Source organism: Lycium barbarum, chromosome 3 (genome assembly GCF_019175385.1).
Source record: "Lycium barbarum isolate Lr01 chromosome 3, ASM1917538v2, whole genome shotgun sequence".
Classification (NCBI taxonomy): Eukaryota; Viridiplantae; Streptophyta; class Magnoliopsida; order Solanales; family Solanaceae; genus Lycium; species Lycium barbarum.
The window spans coordinates 133,182,249-133,194,810 of NC_083339.1; the positions used below are offsets into that span (position 1 = coordinate 133,182,249).

Sequence of the window (12,562 nt, forward strand, 5' to 3'; positions counted from 1 at the left end):
TAGTTAAATGGAGCTTTTAGGCGGGCGGGTATGACTCTTAGTTGGATCCGGGTTTGGGTTGGGGTTTTAATTAATTTGGATCATGTCATTAAAAAATTAATTAGGATCATTATAAAATTAGCCAATAGAATCGCGCCACGTAATAAATAAATTCGTTAATATTGATTTTAGTGGGCGCCGTTAAAAATAAGGGTATTTTAGAGCCAAAAGGTTGACGGCGGGGGCATTTTTGGCTCGATAGGTGGATGGAGGGTATTATTGTACAAAAACGACAGTTCAAGGGCAAATTAGGCTCTTTTCCAATAAAATTATTTCCCTTATTAAAAAATGGCAGTGCGAAATTATTTCCCTTGACTTAGAGGGGGCAAGTCACCACATAAACTAGGATTTAATCTGTTTATATATTACGCTCTTGGTGGATTTAATCTTTAAAAGTCATTAAGTGATAAAAGTGTTCTCTCTAATAGCTTAAATTTTTAGTTGAGATTGTCATAAAATTAGACATTGCATCGGAGGAGGCAGAGGTCTTAGGTTGAAGTCTCACTGCCACCCATTATAAAAAAAGAATTTCCATGTGTTTTGGCCCATGAAAAAGAATCAGTTCCACATGTGAAGGTGCGTGGTTGAAGACATAATTAAGTGAATAGAAGTGTTCTCTCTAACAACTTAAGCTCTTATTGAGAAGTGTGAACCATATTTTGGTGTAGGCTCTTTTTTTTTTTTTTTTTCATGACTTAAGTTCAAATGTACGAGCATTTATTTGATTACAATGTCATGGGAATCAAATCTATTTCCATATGATTTTTGCATATGCTTTATTTTGAAATTTGAATTATGGCCTCACCATCTCGAGGTGCAATCTTTTAATGGGTACAAGAGGCTTCAAATAAATATTAGAAGGAAATTAGGAAAGCTGATTTTGGAGGGTAATGTGAGTGGCATCTTCCAACTTCACAGAAAGATGCCACTCACATTGGCAGCCCGGTGCACTAAGCTCCCGCTGTGCGCGGGGTCCGGGGAAGGATCGGACTACAATTGACCCTTGTGGTCCGGCCCTTCCCCGGACCCCGCGCATTGCGGGAGCTTAGTGCACCGGGCTGCCAATGTGAGTGGCATCTTTCTGTGAAGTTGGGTGGATAATAATTTCTATCCTGTTGTAGTTTGCTTTCTCTGATTGATTTTGCTTGCAGTTATCTAATTGATTTATAGGGCACATTTTCAGCCAAATGTTATATTGAATATTTCTGGTCAAGTTGATAGTTCTTTGAGCATTCATTCTGGTGCAGTTTAATGTCCGTTTCTCAGTATTTCTAATTTACTATCCTTACAACTAGGCTGAAGTCATAGATGAGTGTACCAATCTGCTTGATATTTTTTCCAACGGTATCTATTTTTCTCTGTTGCAAGTGACTTAAGCAGTTAAAGGTCTTCTCCTTTTGTGGCAGTCTAAAAGCATTGCACAAGAAATTGTTTGAACATGAAGCATACCCATCACAAAAGAATGAGGAAAACATTTTTGAAGATGCATATCTGGATTCTGACCACAAAATTGTCCATACAGTCTGGAACCTGGTGCAGACATGTAGTTTGAGTGGTGCTGGCAATTTTGGCTTGCTGGTCTCTGATTTTTTATCTCGGGTATTATTTTTAGTATTTCTATGCTATTGAGTTGTTCCTTTTGCTGTTAATTTCATTTATCTTGGCTGTCTATTTTTTTTTTTTTTTTCTCTTCATGTATCTCAGCCGTCTGCTTTCTTATCTGCAAGTGCAGGTTGGTATTGGCGATCCCCATGGTGTTGTGTTCCATCTTCCTATTGAGTCTAAATCTGTACATGATCATAACTTCCACCTTGGTACGGGCATATCAGATGAACTTTTGGTGGCAATTATGAGACTTTTAAAGAAATATTTGATGGATGACTCTGTTAAGATAATTGACATAGCATCTCAAGCTTTGCGGGTGAGTCAACCTATGATAAATTGTGTAATATTATTTCAAGCAGATCTCTGCCAAACCCCATATTTCCATCCGGCACTGTTATTTCATAAGATCTCATAATGCATGAATATTGGATCAGCATCGCTAGTCTATGTTGTACTTGTTAATAAGGCTGGTCACTAGGGAGGTTCTTAGGCTTCATATCTGGTGACCTGAACTTACGTGCTAACCAACCAAACCAACCAATCAAACCACCCTGCCTCCCGACTTGGGAACCAAAAAAAAAAAAAAAAAAAAAAAAGGAAGAGAAAAAAAGGAATGCTCGGATGAAAGAGAATGGATGATCAAAAGGAAAAGAAAAGATTCGAAATGATTACTGAGGGTTAGATAAGGTGTTAGGTTATCTATTTTCAGCGCTCCTCCACTGGTCGGATAAATGCTATATGGTTATCTCCTGTGTCCTGAAGCTACACTTTTAACTGATGTATTAATGCTTGAACTAGGTGAGTCTGTCCAAGTGAAGTTAGTGAACAGAATATCTGTGTCATTGGAGGGATCTTATGACTATTTCATGATGTTCATTGCCCTCCAAGGACAAGTTCCTTAGATCCTTCTTATGATTCCTTAGTCTTCATTAGATATATGTCCAGTATCCAGTTGTGCTTATGTCCCATCATCTTTGTTAGGAGATTAACTTTGTCCATGTTTGAGATGTTAATTTCAGGTCGATACTCTAATGTTGCATACCCCTTGAAACCTTTGAAATACATATTTCAAGTGTTGGTCTTGTAAATTTTACACTGTGTATTCATTTTTGATAATGGCCCTTTCCATTTCTAATAAAACCGAGGTCATTCATGAGGATCTTGGAACTCTTATTGCTGTTTTCACATTCATGAGTGAAACCCAGCTTCATGTGGTGCAAATCAGTTTTGAGTTCTTAAAATTGGTGCATTTTTAACCCTATCTGAGTGTGAAGATGCCTGATGCAGTCTTCGTAGAGTACCAAGAGCTAAGTGTATTTGATTAATTAAAACATTAAAGGCGCTTAATTAAAGATTCAGTTTTACTACATTCTTAGCCATTTGATCTTGGGAGCTCACATATTGTAACACCTGTGTCTACATCTTCTCACTTTCATTCTTTCAGTGGTTGTTCCTTTTGTGTCATTCCCAATTATTCTGTGCGTCAACTGAATGGTTTCTCTAATAGTCATGGTTTTGTGAGGATAAAGCTCAAAAGATAAGTAATTGTGTTGTTCTCTAAAGCTAGTCTGTTCAAGCAGGGGATACTTTCAACTGAAAATGGTCAGAGGGCTTTGCTATCATTTGATTCTTATCAGAGATCCCTTATTGAGGTAACTGAAAATCTTCTGTTGTAATCCTTGCTGTTAGTTAAACCATATATCTGATTAATTCTAACCTAATGTCTGCAGAAGTTGCATGGAACATTTTAAAGTATCAAATCTTTTAAGTCAGCGGCCTTTTTTCTTGGAATGTACCTTGGATATAATTATATGCCTTTTATCTTGCTTGACATTCAACAATATTAGTTATATGATTGTGTCAAAAAATGTTCAAACAGTTTGATAAGACCGGGGTTTTCCGGAATTACTTTTTTGTTTCCCAATATTGGCAGTTAAGCTGCTCTTGGTGTGTTTGTAGGTTCATTCCAAGGGTGTCAATGTTAACCTGGTTCAGAAACTCCTGGCAGATCTAGAAAGGAAGCTTAACGGTAGGATTCAGTTCAGTCATTAAGTTTAATTTATGCTTGCTATCCTATAGGGCTCGTGCTTTCTTTTGCTTGCACTGAATGTTATTGTATGTTGAATAATGAGAGAAAAAACGCTTTCCCTTGCTCCTCTAAAAGTTGTGAAATTGCTTTTGTTTTTATTTCTACTAGGTCCTCTTTTGCCTGGGAAGTGACCGTTATTCAAGCATTCCCATCCTTGAGTATAGACACTGCTTACACTAGTTTTTATATACACTACTTCCATTTTTTTTTTTTGAGAAAACTTATCTTTCTCAAAAGATTTGCACATAAGTTACTGTTGGGCTTGTGAGACGGGTATGTCAGCAAATGCGTTGAGAATTTGGCACTTCGTTCTGGATATCATGTATACTTCTATGGATGGAAAATGTGTTATTTTGATGTCTTTCCTCAACTTGTTGTGTACTAACCTATTCCTCCAAATGAAATTCCTTACCGTAAGCTCTTGAAATTCCTTCCCCACAAAGGTAGGGGTAAGGTCTGCGAACACCCTACCCTCCGCAGAACCCACGTTGTGGGATTACACTGGGTATGTTGTTGTTGTTGTAAGCTCTTGAATCTATAATTACAAGTGTTATTTCGTATAGTGCTTAGTGTTCAACGATAGGGACAATTGATTCAAGAGTCAGGAGTACGAGACAAGTTCCATCGATTTCTTCCCTCTTAATGATGATGACACATGAAGATGATAGGAGAGACGTCTCAATAAAATGGAAGATAGAGAGAGTTCTTCATCCTTTAAAATGAATGTCTCACTTGCGTTTTGAGGGCATTAGGTCTGATGTAAAACTATTAGCGTTTCCTTTAATGTCAACGTCCCACTTGTCTTTGGAATAACATTAGGATTTCCTCTATAATGAATGTCTTTCCAGCGTTCTGAGTGCACTAGTTTTTCCAGCAAGGTTCTAATTACATGTTTGGTGATACTAGGTATCATGGTTAAAATTAGGTTCTTTGGCACATATGTTACACTCTCTTCAGAATGACATCATGGTTTCGTGTAAAAAGAAGTATCTTCTCTTTGAGTATTTGATTCTGTATCCTCTCTTGAAGTATGAGGTTATACCATGTGATCTGACTACTAGAGTTAAGAGGGTGAGACAGTCATCTATTTTTACATTGTAGGATCACAATGCAGCTTTGGAGGATCTTTGTGAATCTTAGGGGCATTGTCTAGGTAATGCCAAATAGGATTACTGATCTACTCCATAGTTGGGAGGAGGCAGGAATAGGAGCCTCAGACAGAGATAGATGGATGATTGTACCAGCTTGCATTTGGTGGACAATATGGAAAGAGAGAAATTCAAGGTGCTTTGAAGACAGTAGTAGTGATTGTACAAAGGATCAAGCTGAATTGCATCAAACTTTTTTGTTTTTGGTACAAACAGATTTACCTAGAGGAGACTGAATCCATAAGTGAAATCCTAGGCTCTTGTTAGATTTTCAGATTTCTGGATCAGTTTTCTCACGCTTGCTGTAAATATGGTTTCAGTGCAACCTATGCACTGATTAAGTCAATACATACCAATGTTATCAAAAAAAAAAAAAAAAATTAGGCAGCAGCAAACGCTGTCACCTCAAAGTTGCCATCAGTTCCTTGCTGTCTCATCCAGCATTTACCTTCTTTTCCTTGTGTTTCATTTGATTCATGTTTCTTCTCCTCATGGAAGACTATAGTGTTGTGATGTTGCCTATCATCATTTTACATCAAAGTTTGTTCCTTCCCTTTTTCACTGTAATCGTGAAACACCACCACTATAAAGCAACTAAGTAGTGGGAAGTTGCAATGTAGGCTATGTAGAACTGTCTCAATATTGCTTTTAGTTAGTTTATTTCACATCTTTGGTTCTTTATACCAGAATCTCGATCCTTTGTTTTTTCTCCAAATATTACATTTTCAAAGTTGAAGGGGAGCCTAGGAGCAATGATAAAAGTTATCTCCGTGTGACTTATAGGTCACGGGTTCGAGCCGTGGAAGCAGCCACTAATGCTTGCATTAGGGTAGGCTGTCTACATCACACCCCTTGGGGTGCGTCCCTTCCCTGGACCCTGCTAATGCGGGATGCTCTGTGCACCGGGCTGCCCATTACATTTTCAAATTTTAAGTACTTTTCATAACTTCAACTTTTGATCTCAGAATCTTAATACTTGAATTTTTTCACAAACGTTATGCTTTTGAAGTACTTGGTCCAATAACTTTACTGTATATATTTTTTTTTTTGGTTATTTCAGATGCTTTCTTATTGGGTACTATATTTGGAATCTCAGTTGACAAATCATTAAATTCCTTGTCCTCTTGTGTACTGTTCTGGGATTCAGTTCTCCTCCTATTAGTTAAACAGTTCAGTATAGGCATCACTTACCATAGCCTATAAGAAGAAGCCATGTCGGAAACAATGGAGAAAACAACAGCAGCAACAAAAAATAATACGATAACCGAAGCAAAGGAAACAACAAGTAATAATAAAATCGAAGAATAAGATAATAGGAGAGTAATAATAATGATATTGATAAGGGAAACTAGACAACCCTCGACTACTAACTAACCTTCTACCCTAATCCTCGACCTTCGTAATCTCCTATCTAAGATCATGTCCTCTAATCACCTCTCCCAATACTTCTTCGGCTTACCTCTACCTCTCCTCAGACCCACCATAGCCAACCTCTCACACCTCCTCACTGGTGCATCTCCTCTTCACTTGCCGGAACCATCTCAGCCTCGCTTACCTCATCTTGTCCACCATGAAGGCCACTCCCACCTTGTCCTGAATATCTTCATTCCTAATCCTATCTCTCCCATTATGCCTAAACATCTATCTCAACATCCTCATTTCCGCTACTTTCATCTTCTGGATGTTCGAGTTTTTGACCGGCCAACACTTCACCCATAGAACATAGCTGGTCTAACAACCATTTTATAACACTTACCTTTTAAATCTTGGTGGCACATTCTTATCACACAATAGGGATGTGAATGTTGTGGTCATTAAATTAAACGTGCAGGAATTTTCAAATCTTAAAACCTAGCTTTCTAAACTGTTGACCCCCATATTATATTGTCCACACTCCAGTTAACTAGGTCTGGGCGTGCAGGGGAGTGTTAAGAGTCTCACATCGGATATGGGATGGGTAATTGGTCTCCATAGACGGACTTGAACAATCCTCACCCTAAAAGCTAGCTTTTGGGGTTGAGTTAGGCCCAAGATCCATTCTTTACATAAACATCACGCTTTGATCCAATTCAATGTACAATAATTAACGATATGACGAGGATTGGTTCCTGTCTATCATTTTTACTCTATGTTCTTGATTCATGATTCATCTACCCCGAAGATCTTTAGTCATGGGATTCTGAATCACAGGAGTACTTGCTCTCGTTCTAAAGAGCGCAGGTGTACTCTAAACACTAGTTCAAGTGATTTTAATAGCTTACAGCAAGGATTAATTGCTTTAAAAATATTTATGCTTGGAGGCCAAGCCTAGAAAAGAGAAATGATTTATTCAGTCTGCTTAAAGCTATAGGCTATACTTATGCGCCATTGCTAAGGCAAAATTATGAGGGATCGGAAATGTTGATTTTGCCCCTATATTGCTTTGTTTCTGGCCTGCGGTTATTCTGAGGAACATCAGGGCCTTGCCTTTCCTTCCTTCATGAACAAAGGAGTGAAAACTGAATCAACACGCTTAGAGTTTCAATCTAGTGCATTTTGAAGTATAGGCGCTCCAATAGGAAATATGGGGTACCTTTGGCAGTAAAGAGAAATCTAGATGCCTACGGAAAATGGTGCTAACAATGAGTGTCTGCTAGTGAAACTTGCATTGGAAAACTGAAAGTGTTTTTGTACCCGGATTAATCTAAACGTCTAGAGACATAGATGTTCTATATCTTCAGCATACTGATAGGTGTACCATTGATTTTGTGCTCAATTAGACCATAAACATGATGGTACTTGTTACTTATATTAACAAAAGGCTTCATCAGTTGCCATCTATTCATGTATCTCCTTGCTTAATATCCTTGCAGCTGAGGCACTTTCCCTAAAGAATTCTTCTTTATGGAAGACCGATGGAAAAACGTTCGAGACATGGATTTGTCCTCTTGTTTGTGCGCTGATTAAATATTGTGATGATATGATCCTGAGGTAATTTCTTCCCAGATCATCTATCCCTTTATTTAGGACTATCAACTTTTTTGCTTTTGTTTTAGTAAAGGCCCACGGTCCTTTCAGATTGTGTCAAGATATTGTGTTGGTGAAATCTGAAGTTGCAGAACTCTTGTTCCCTCATGTGATGGTCAATTTATCGTGTAGAAGAGACGTGGATGTTGATCTTTGTCAACTTATCTCCTCACAGGTTATTGTAACATTTTGTTATTTGTTCCAGCTTGGTTACCTCCTCACAACTTTCACCATCTTGTGATGTGGCATGAGCATATAAACAAAAGCAAATGAATTAAGTACTTCTTTTCAGTTAAACACCCTAAGCCATTTAACTGTTTGGGTGACTAACATGATTAGGTCCTATGTGGTTATCGTGTACAGTCTCTCTTATCAAGTAATTAGCAGTTCAAACTGGTTTTAATTAGTCATGAAACTCACTGGAGTATGCGTAGCTGCATATTCAATACGTATGCACTGGATTCTTGCGACGATCCTCCTCTTATTTTGTTGTTGCAAAGTCTCCATTTCCATTATTTACCTACATCTACATCATCCTTTATTGGTTAAAGCATCAAGAATATCTGTATATAACCTTGTTTTCCACTTCTTTTGATATTATCCGGATCTCTTTGATTAAATGAGTCAATTATGCCTTTTCTTTCTTTATTTAAATTGTTCAAAATTAGAAGATTCAATTGCATACATCATTAGGCTCCATACCAGTAGTTGTAGTATTAGTCTTGTAGTTTCTTGTTCTTCGATTTCTGTTACTATCTATTGTGTCTTGTACCTTGACTATAGTGTTATTTGTTGTTGTTACTGTTCCTTTTGTAAGAATGCTTTATCATGCTAGCTGTAGTATTTTGTCGTGGCTTCTTCACTTCCTTTTCCATACTGCTTTAATATGCTTTTTCTTGAGCCGAGGGTCTATAGGAAACAACCTCTCTACTTCCCAAGGTAGGGGTAAGGTCTGCATACATACTACCCTCCCTAGACCCCACTCGTGGGATTACGCTTTGTTGTTGTTGTTGTACTTCATTAGGCTGTTTATTGCACATGACTTTACTAAATGGATAGATGAAGGTCAGTAATTGTAGCTCACAATAGGTCAAGAACATCAAAATAGTCAATGCCTTATGATCTAAAGTATTTACCATTAAAGGATCTTAATTCCAAATAGATGTAACAATATGTGGGAAAGTATGTAGCTCCCTTTTGATAACCTGTGCTTACAGACTATATATTTCTCTTTCTTTATCGCAGTTAATATTATTTCAAGTTTTCCTTTTTTGCATGTGTTATTGAATGCCCGTTTACTTTAAGCTATTGTTAAACATTGTAATAAGTACCCTTTTCTAGTGAACCAATCTGGAGTATATGGACGAAACGTTTAAAACATGCGTGTGGATATCAGTGCCAATAGATACTATTTCATCGTTTTAGTGAGAACAAAATATCAATACTATTTGCTTTTGTATGTAGGTGCAAGAGAACATTCTTACCGAGGACAATAAGGTGACCAAATCAATTCAAGTTATCTTAGATGCTCTTAATGAGCTTCGATTGTGTCACGTGATGGAAAGAGGCACATCCTCTAATTCCTCTAAGCGAGAAAATTCAAAGGTTTACATGATATGCAAATTAGCTAATCTTTTTCGTAGAATGATACCTAAGTTACTAATTTGCATTTAGAAAGATATTAAGCTCACTCAATTGAGATGATATCAGTAATATCTGCTAATATTTTCAGCAATATGGAAGACCTTCTAGCTATGGATCAAAGTTACGCACCACACCTCTGAAGGCAAAGCATCAGACAACCACTTCATCTGTAGTATCAATGTCCACATTGTCATGGGAAAAGGTAAATGAATCCTAGCATGTTTTATTCTGTGGCAACAACTTCTTCATCCTGTACATAAAACATAGTTTTCGACTCTGCAGTATTTGATTATCATTTGATAGTGTTTCTGATATCTATTAAGTTGTAATGCAGTTGAATAACGTCATAAACTAGTATTCCCTACTCTTTATTGTTTGGCTGCTCGCAGTTGAAGTAAGCGTTTGGACATAAAAAATGTGATATTTGAAAAAGTAAGGGTATTGGGAAGTTGAAGTTGTGTTTGGACATGCATTTAACTTAAAAGAAAGTAGAAGTTCTGTGAGTTGGAAAAATAGTTCACGTGAAAAACTGGTCAAAACCATTTTTTCAAACTTGAAACTCTATCTACAGAATTTTTTCAAAAATCGGTCCAATGTATGGCCAAACGTTTTTTTTTTAAATAGGAAAAACTCATGTCCAAACGGGATGCAATATTATTTGTTTTCTTGTTTTAAATGTTCTCGTCTAGTAAACCTTAGTGGTGTGACCATGCGGCTTTTGTTGGTTGTTCAACTATTTTTTTTAACAAAGATTTTATTAAAGAAGGGCATAAATATCCGTATACAAGGAGTATACCAAAAATAGAGAAACCTCAAAAAAATAAATGTTTCTCTAGAAAGGAATTTCATGGGTGCAACAAAACAATAAGGAGGAAGAGGCTACTCCTTAAATGTACAAATTCTGTCGCTATTCCATCAAAATCTCTCCTATTTCTCTCTCTAAATGATCCACATAAGTGAAAGTGGAGCAACATTCCATTCCCTGCGTCTTCTTTCCCATCTTCTAAAAGTTCAACTAAACGTCGCTTCTGTAACTGTGCTTGACATCACCCATTAAAGGCCAAATCATCCCAGTACTTCACACCACAATTAAGATGCAATCATACAATGTAAAAAGAGGTGACCTACATCTTCTCCCAAGCTTTTGCACATCCTACTTCTTTTATGGTTAAAGTCCCTTATTCAACTAGAACTCTTCATCCCAAGAGGCAAGGTGTCTTTTTCCAATCGTGTCCTTCTATTTTGAGTTTATGTGAAATAGTTAAGGGTATAAAGGTCGATCAACATTTAGAGGATATTTTTGTCGTTCAACATTTAGCGAAAATCATATAATTCTCCTTTTATGTTTTTATTGAGTCGAGGGTCTCTCGGAAACAGCCATCCTACCTTGGTAGGAGTAAGGTCTGCGTACACTCTACCCTCCCCAGACCCCACGTTGTGGGATTTCACTGGGTTGTTGTTGTTGTCTCCTCTTCCTCAAATTCTCGGCATTTAGAATCACCCCCCTCATAACTAGCCAGGTTAAGAAACGCACCTTTCTCGGTACCCTAGAAATGCATGGTTGAAAGATAAAGAAAGGTTGTCCCTACCTAGTAGCTTCTCATGATAAGATCTAACAGAAAAGCATCCCCCCCCCCCCCCCCCCCCAAAAAAAAAACACCCACCACCAAACGTCATGGCTAAACTGTGAAATATTTTGTGTGTGGAGCAACTCCATCAACTTGTGGAACTCTACGATCTCCAGTCTTTCAAATTCTTCCTAAATCTCAAACCCCGATGCACTTCTTCACCTTGTACCCTCTGTATGCGTTGGACTGCATCTTCTTTTGGGATGGAATTCTATACATGTTGCTGTTTTATGATTATGTGACTTGTTAATCTTAAGTTTTGTAGTTTGTCTTTTGGCCTTATATTGCTCCTGCTTTCCGGTCATTATACTTGGTGAACATTCACATGTTCCAATTTAGGAATGAAGGATCACCTGGCCTGACTAATTTAACCAGATTAAAGGCTTAGATGGGCTTGATGCAAGTTGGGACGAATTGGCATGGCATATTCAAGGGGAGGTGCCGCGATGTATGTTATTTGCAGATGGCAATATTGGTTGATGAGGCGCGGTGGAGTTAATGATAGGCTGGAAGTTTGGAGAAAGGCCTTAAAGTCTAAAGGTTTCAGGTTAAGCTAGACGAAATAGAGTACCTGAAGTTCAAGTTCAGTGACGCGCATGAGAGGAGGTGGAAGTGAAGATCGAGGAACAAATCATACCCAAGAGAGGAAGCTTTAAGTATCTTGGGTCCACAGTCTAATTGAGATGGGGAAATTGACGATGATGTCGCACACCGTATTGGAGCGAGGTGAGTGAATGGAGGCTCGCCTTCGGAGTACTGTGTGATCAGAATGTGCGATCAAGGCTTAAAGGTAAGTTCCACAGAGTGGTGGTTAGACATACATTGTTGTATGGGGCTGAGTGGCATGTCAAGAATGCCCACGTTCAGAAGATGGAGGTAGCGTGGATGAGGATGCTTAGATGAATGTGTGGGCATACTAGGACAGATAGGATTAGGAACGAAGTTATACGGGGCAAGGTGCGAGTGGCCTCCGTGGCGGACAAAATGAGAGAAGTGAGGCTGAGATGGTTCGGGCATGTGAAGAGGAGGTGTAAAGATGCACCAGGGAAGAGGTGTGAGAGGTTGGTTGTGGCATGAGCTAGGAGAGGGAGGTAGTTCGAAGAAGAATTGGGGGAGGTGATTAGACAATACATGGCACAACTTCAACTGACTGAGGACATGACCTGAAATAAGAAGGTATTGAGGGTAGGGATTAGGGTGGAAGATTAGCTGAGTGTTGTCACACTTTGTGTGCGAGATATAGGGGCTAGCCTCCTCCTCTCCTCTTCTTCTTTTTGTAATTTTATTTTGGTATCACATAGTTTCTTAATCTTCGAGGTGTATTATTATTTGTTGCTGCGCGTAGTCTTATATTTTTCTGTTTTATGTTTCTTACAATCGTGCATGGATACATTTCTTTTGAG

General features: G+C 38.2%; 1 protein-coding gene across 6 annotated transcripts in view; it reads left to right on the forward strand.

Annotated features, from left to right (window-relative positions):
- Positions 1 to 12,562, forward strand: part of LOC132632655 (serine/threonine-protein kinase ATM) — a 59,393-nt gene that overhangs the window by 23,116 nt on the left and 23,715 nt on the right. For all 6 annotated transcript variants that reach the window (XM_060348675.1, XM_060348671.1, XM_060348674.1 and 3 more), the window contains 8 exons: positions 1,446 to 1,638; positions 1,772 to 1,960; positions 3,225 to 3,296; positions 3,604 to 3,673; positions 7,734 to 7,851; positions 7,939 to 8,062; positions 9,352 to 9,492; positions 9,620 to 9,733. In XM_060348675.1, coding sequence (XP_060204658.1) covers positions 1,446 to 1,638; positions 1,772 to 1,960; positions 3,225 to 3,296; positions 3,604 to 3,673; positions 7,734 to 7,851; positions 7,939 to 8,062; positions 9,352 to 9,492; positions 9,620 to 9,733 — 1,021 coding nt within the window. The remainder of the gene's footprint in view (positions 1 to 1,445; positions 1,639 to 1,771; positions 1,961 to 3,224; positions 3,297 to 3,603; positions 3,674 to 7,733; positions 7,852 to 7,938; positions 8,063 to 9,351; positions 9,493 to 9,619; positions 9,734 to 12,562) is intronic.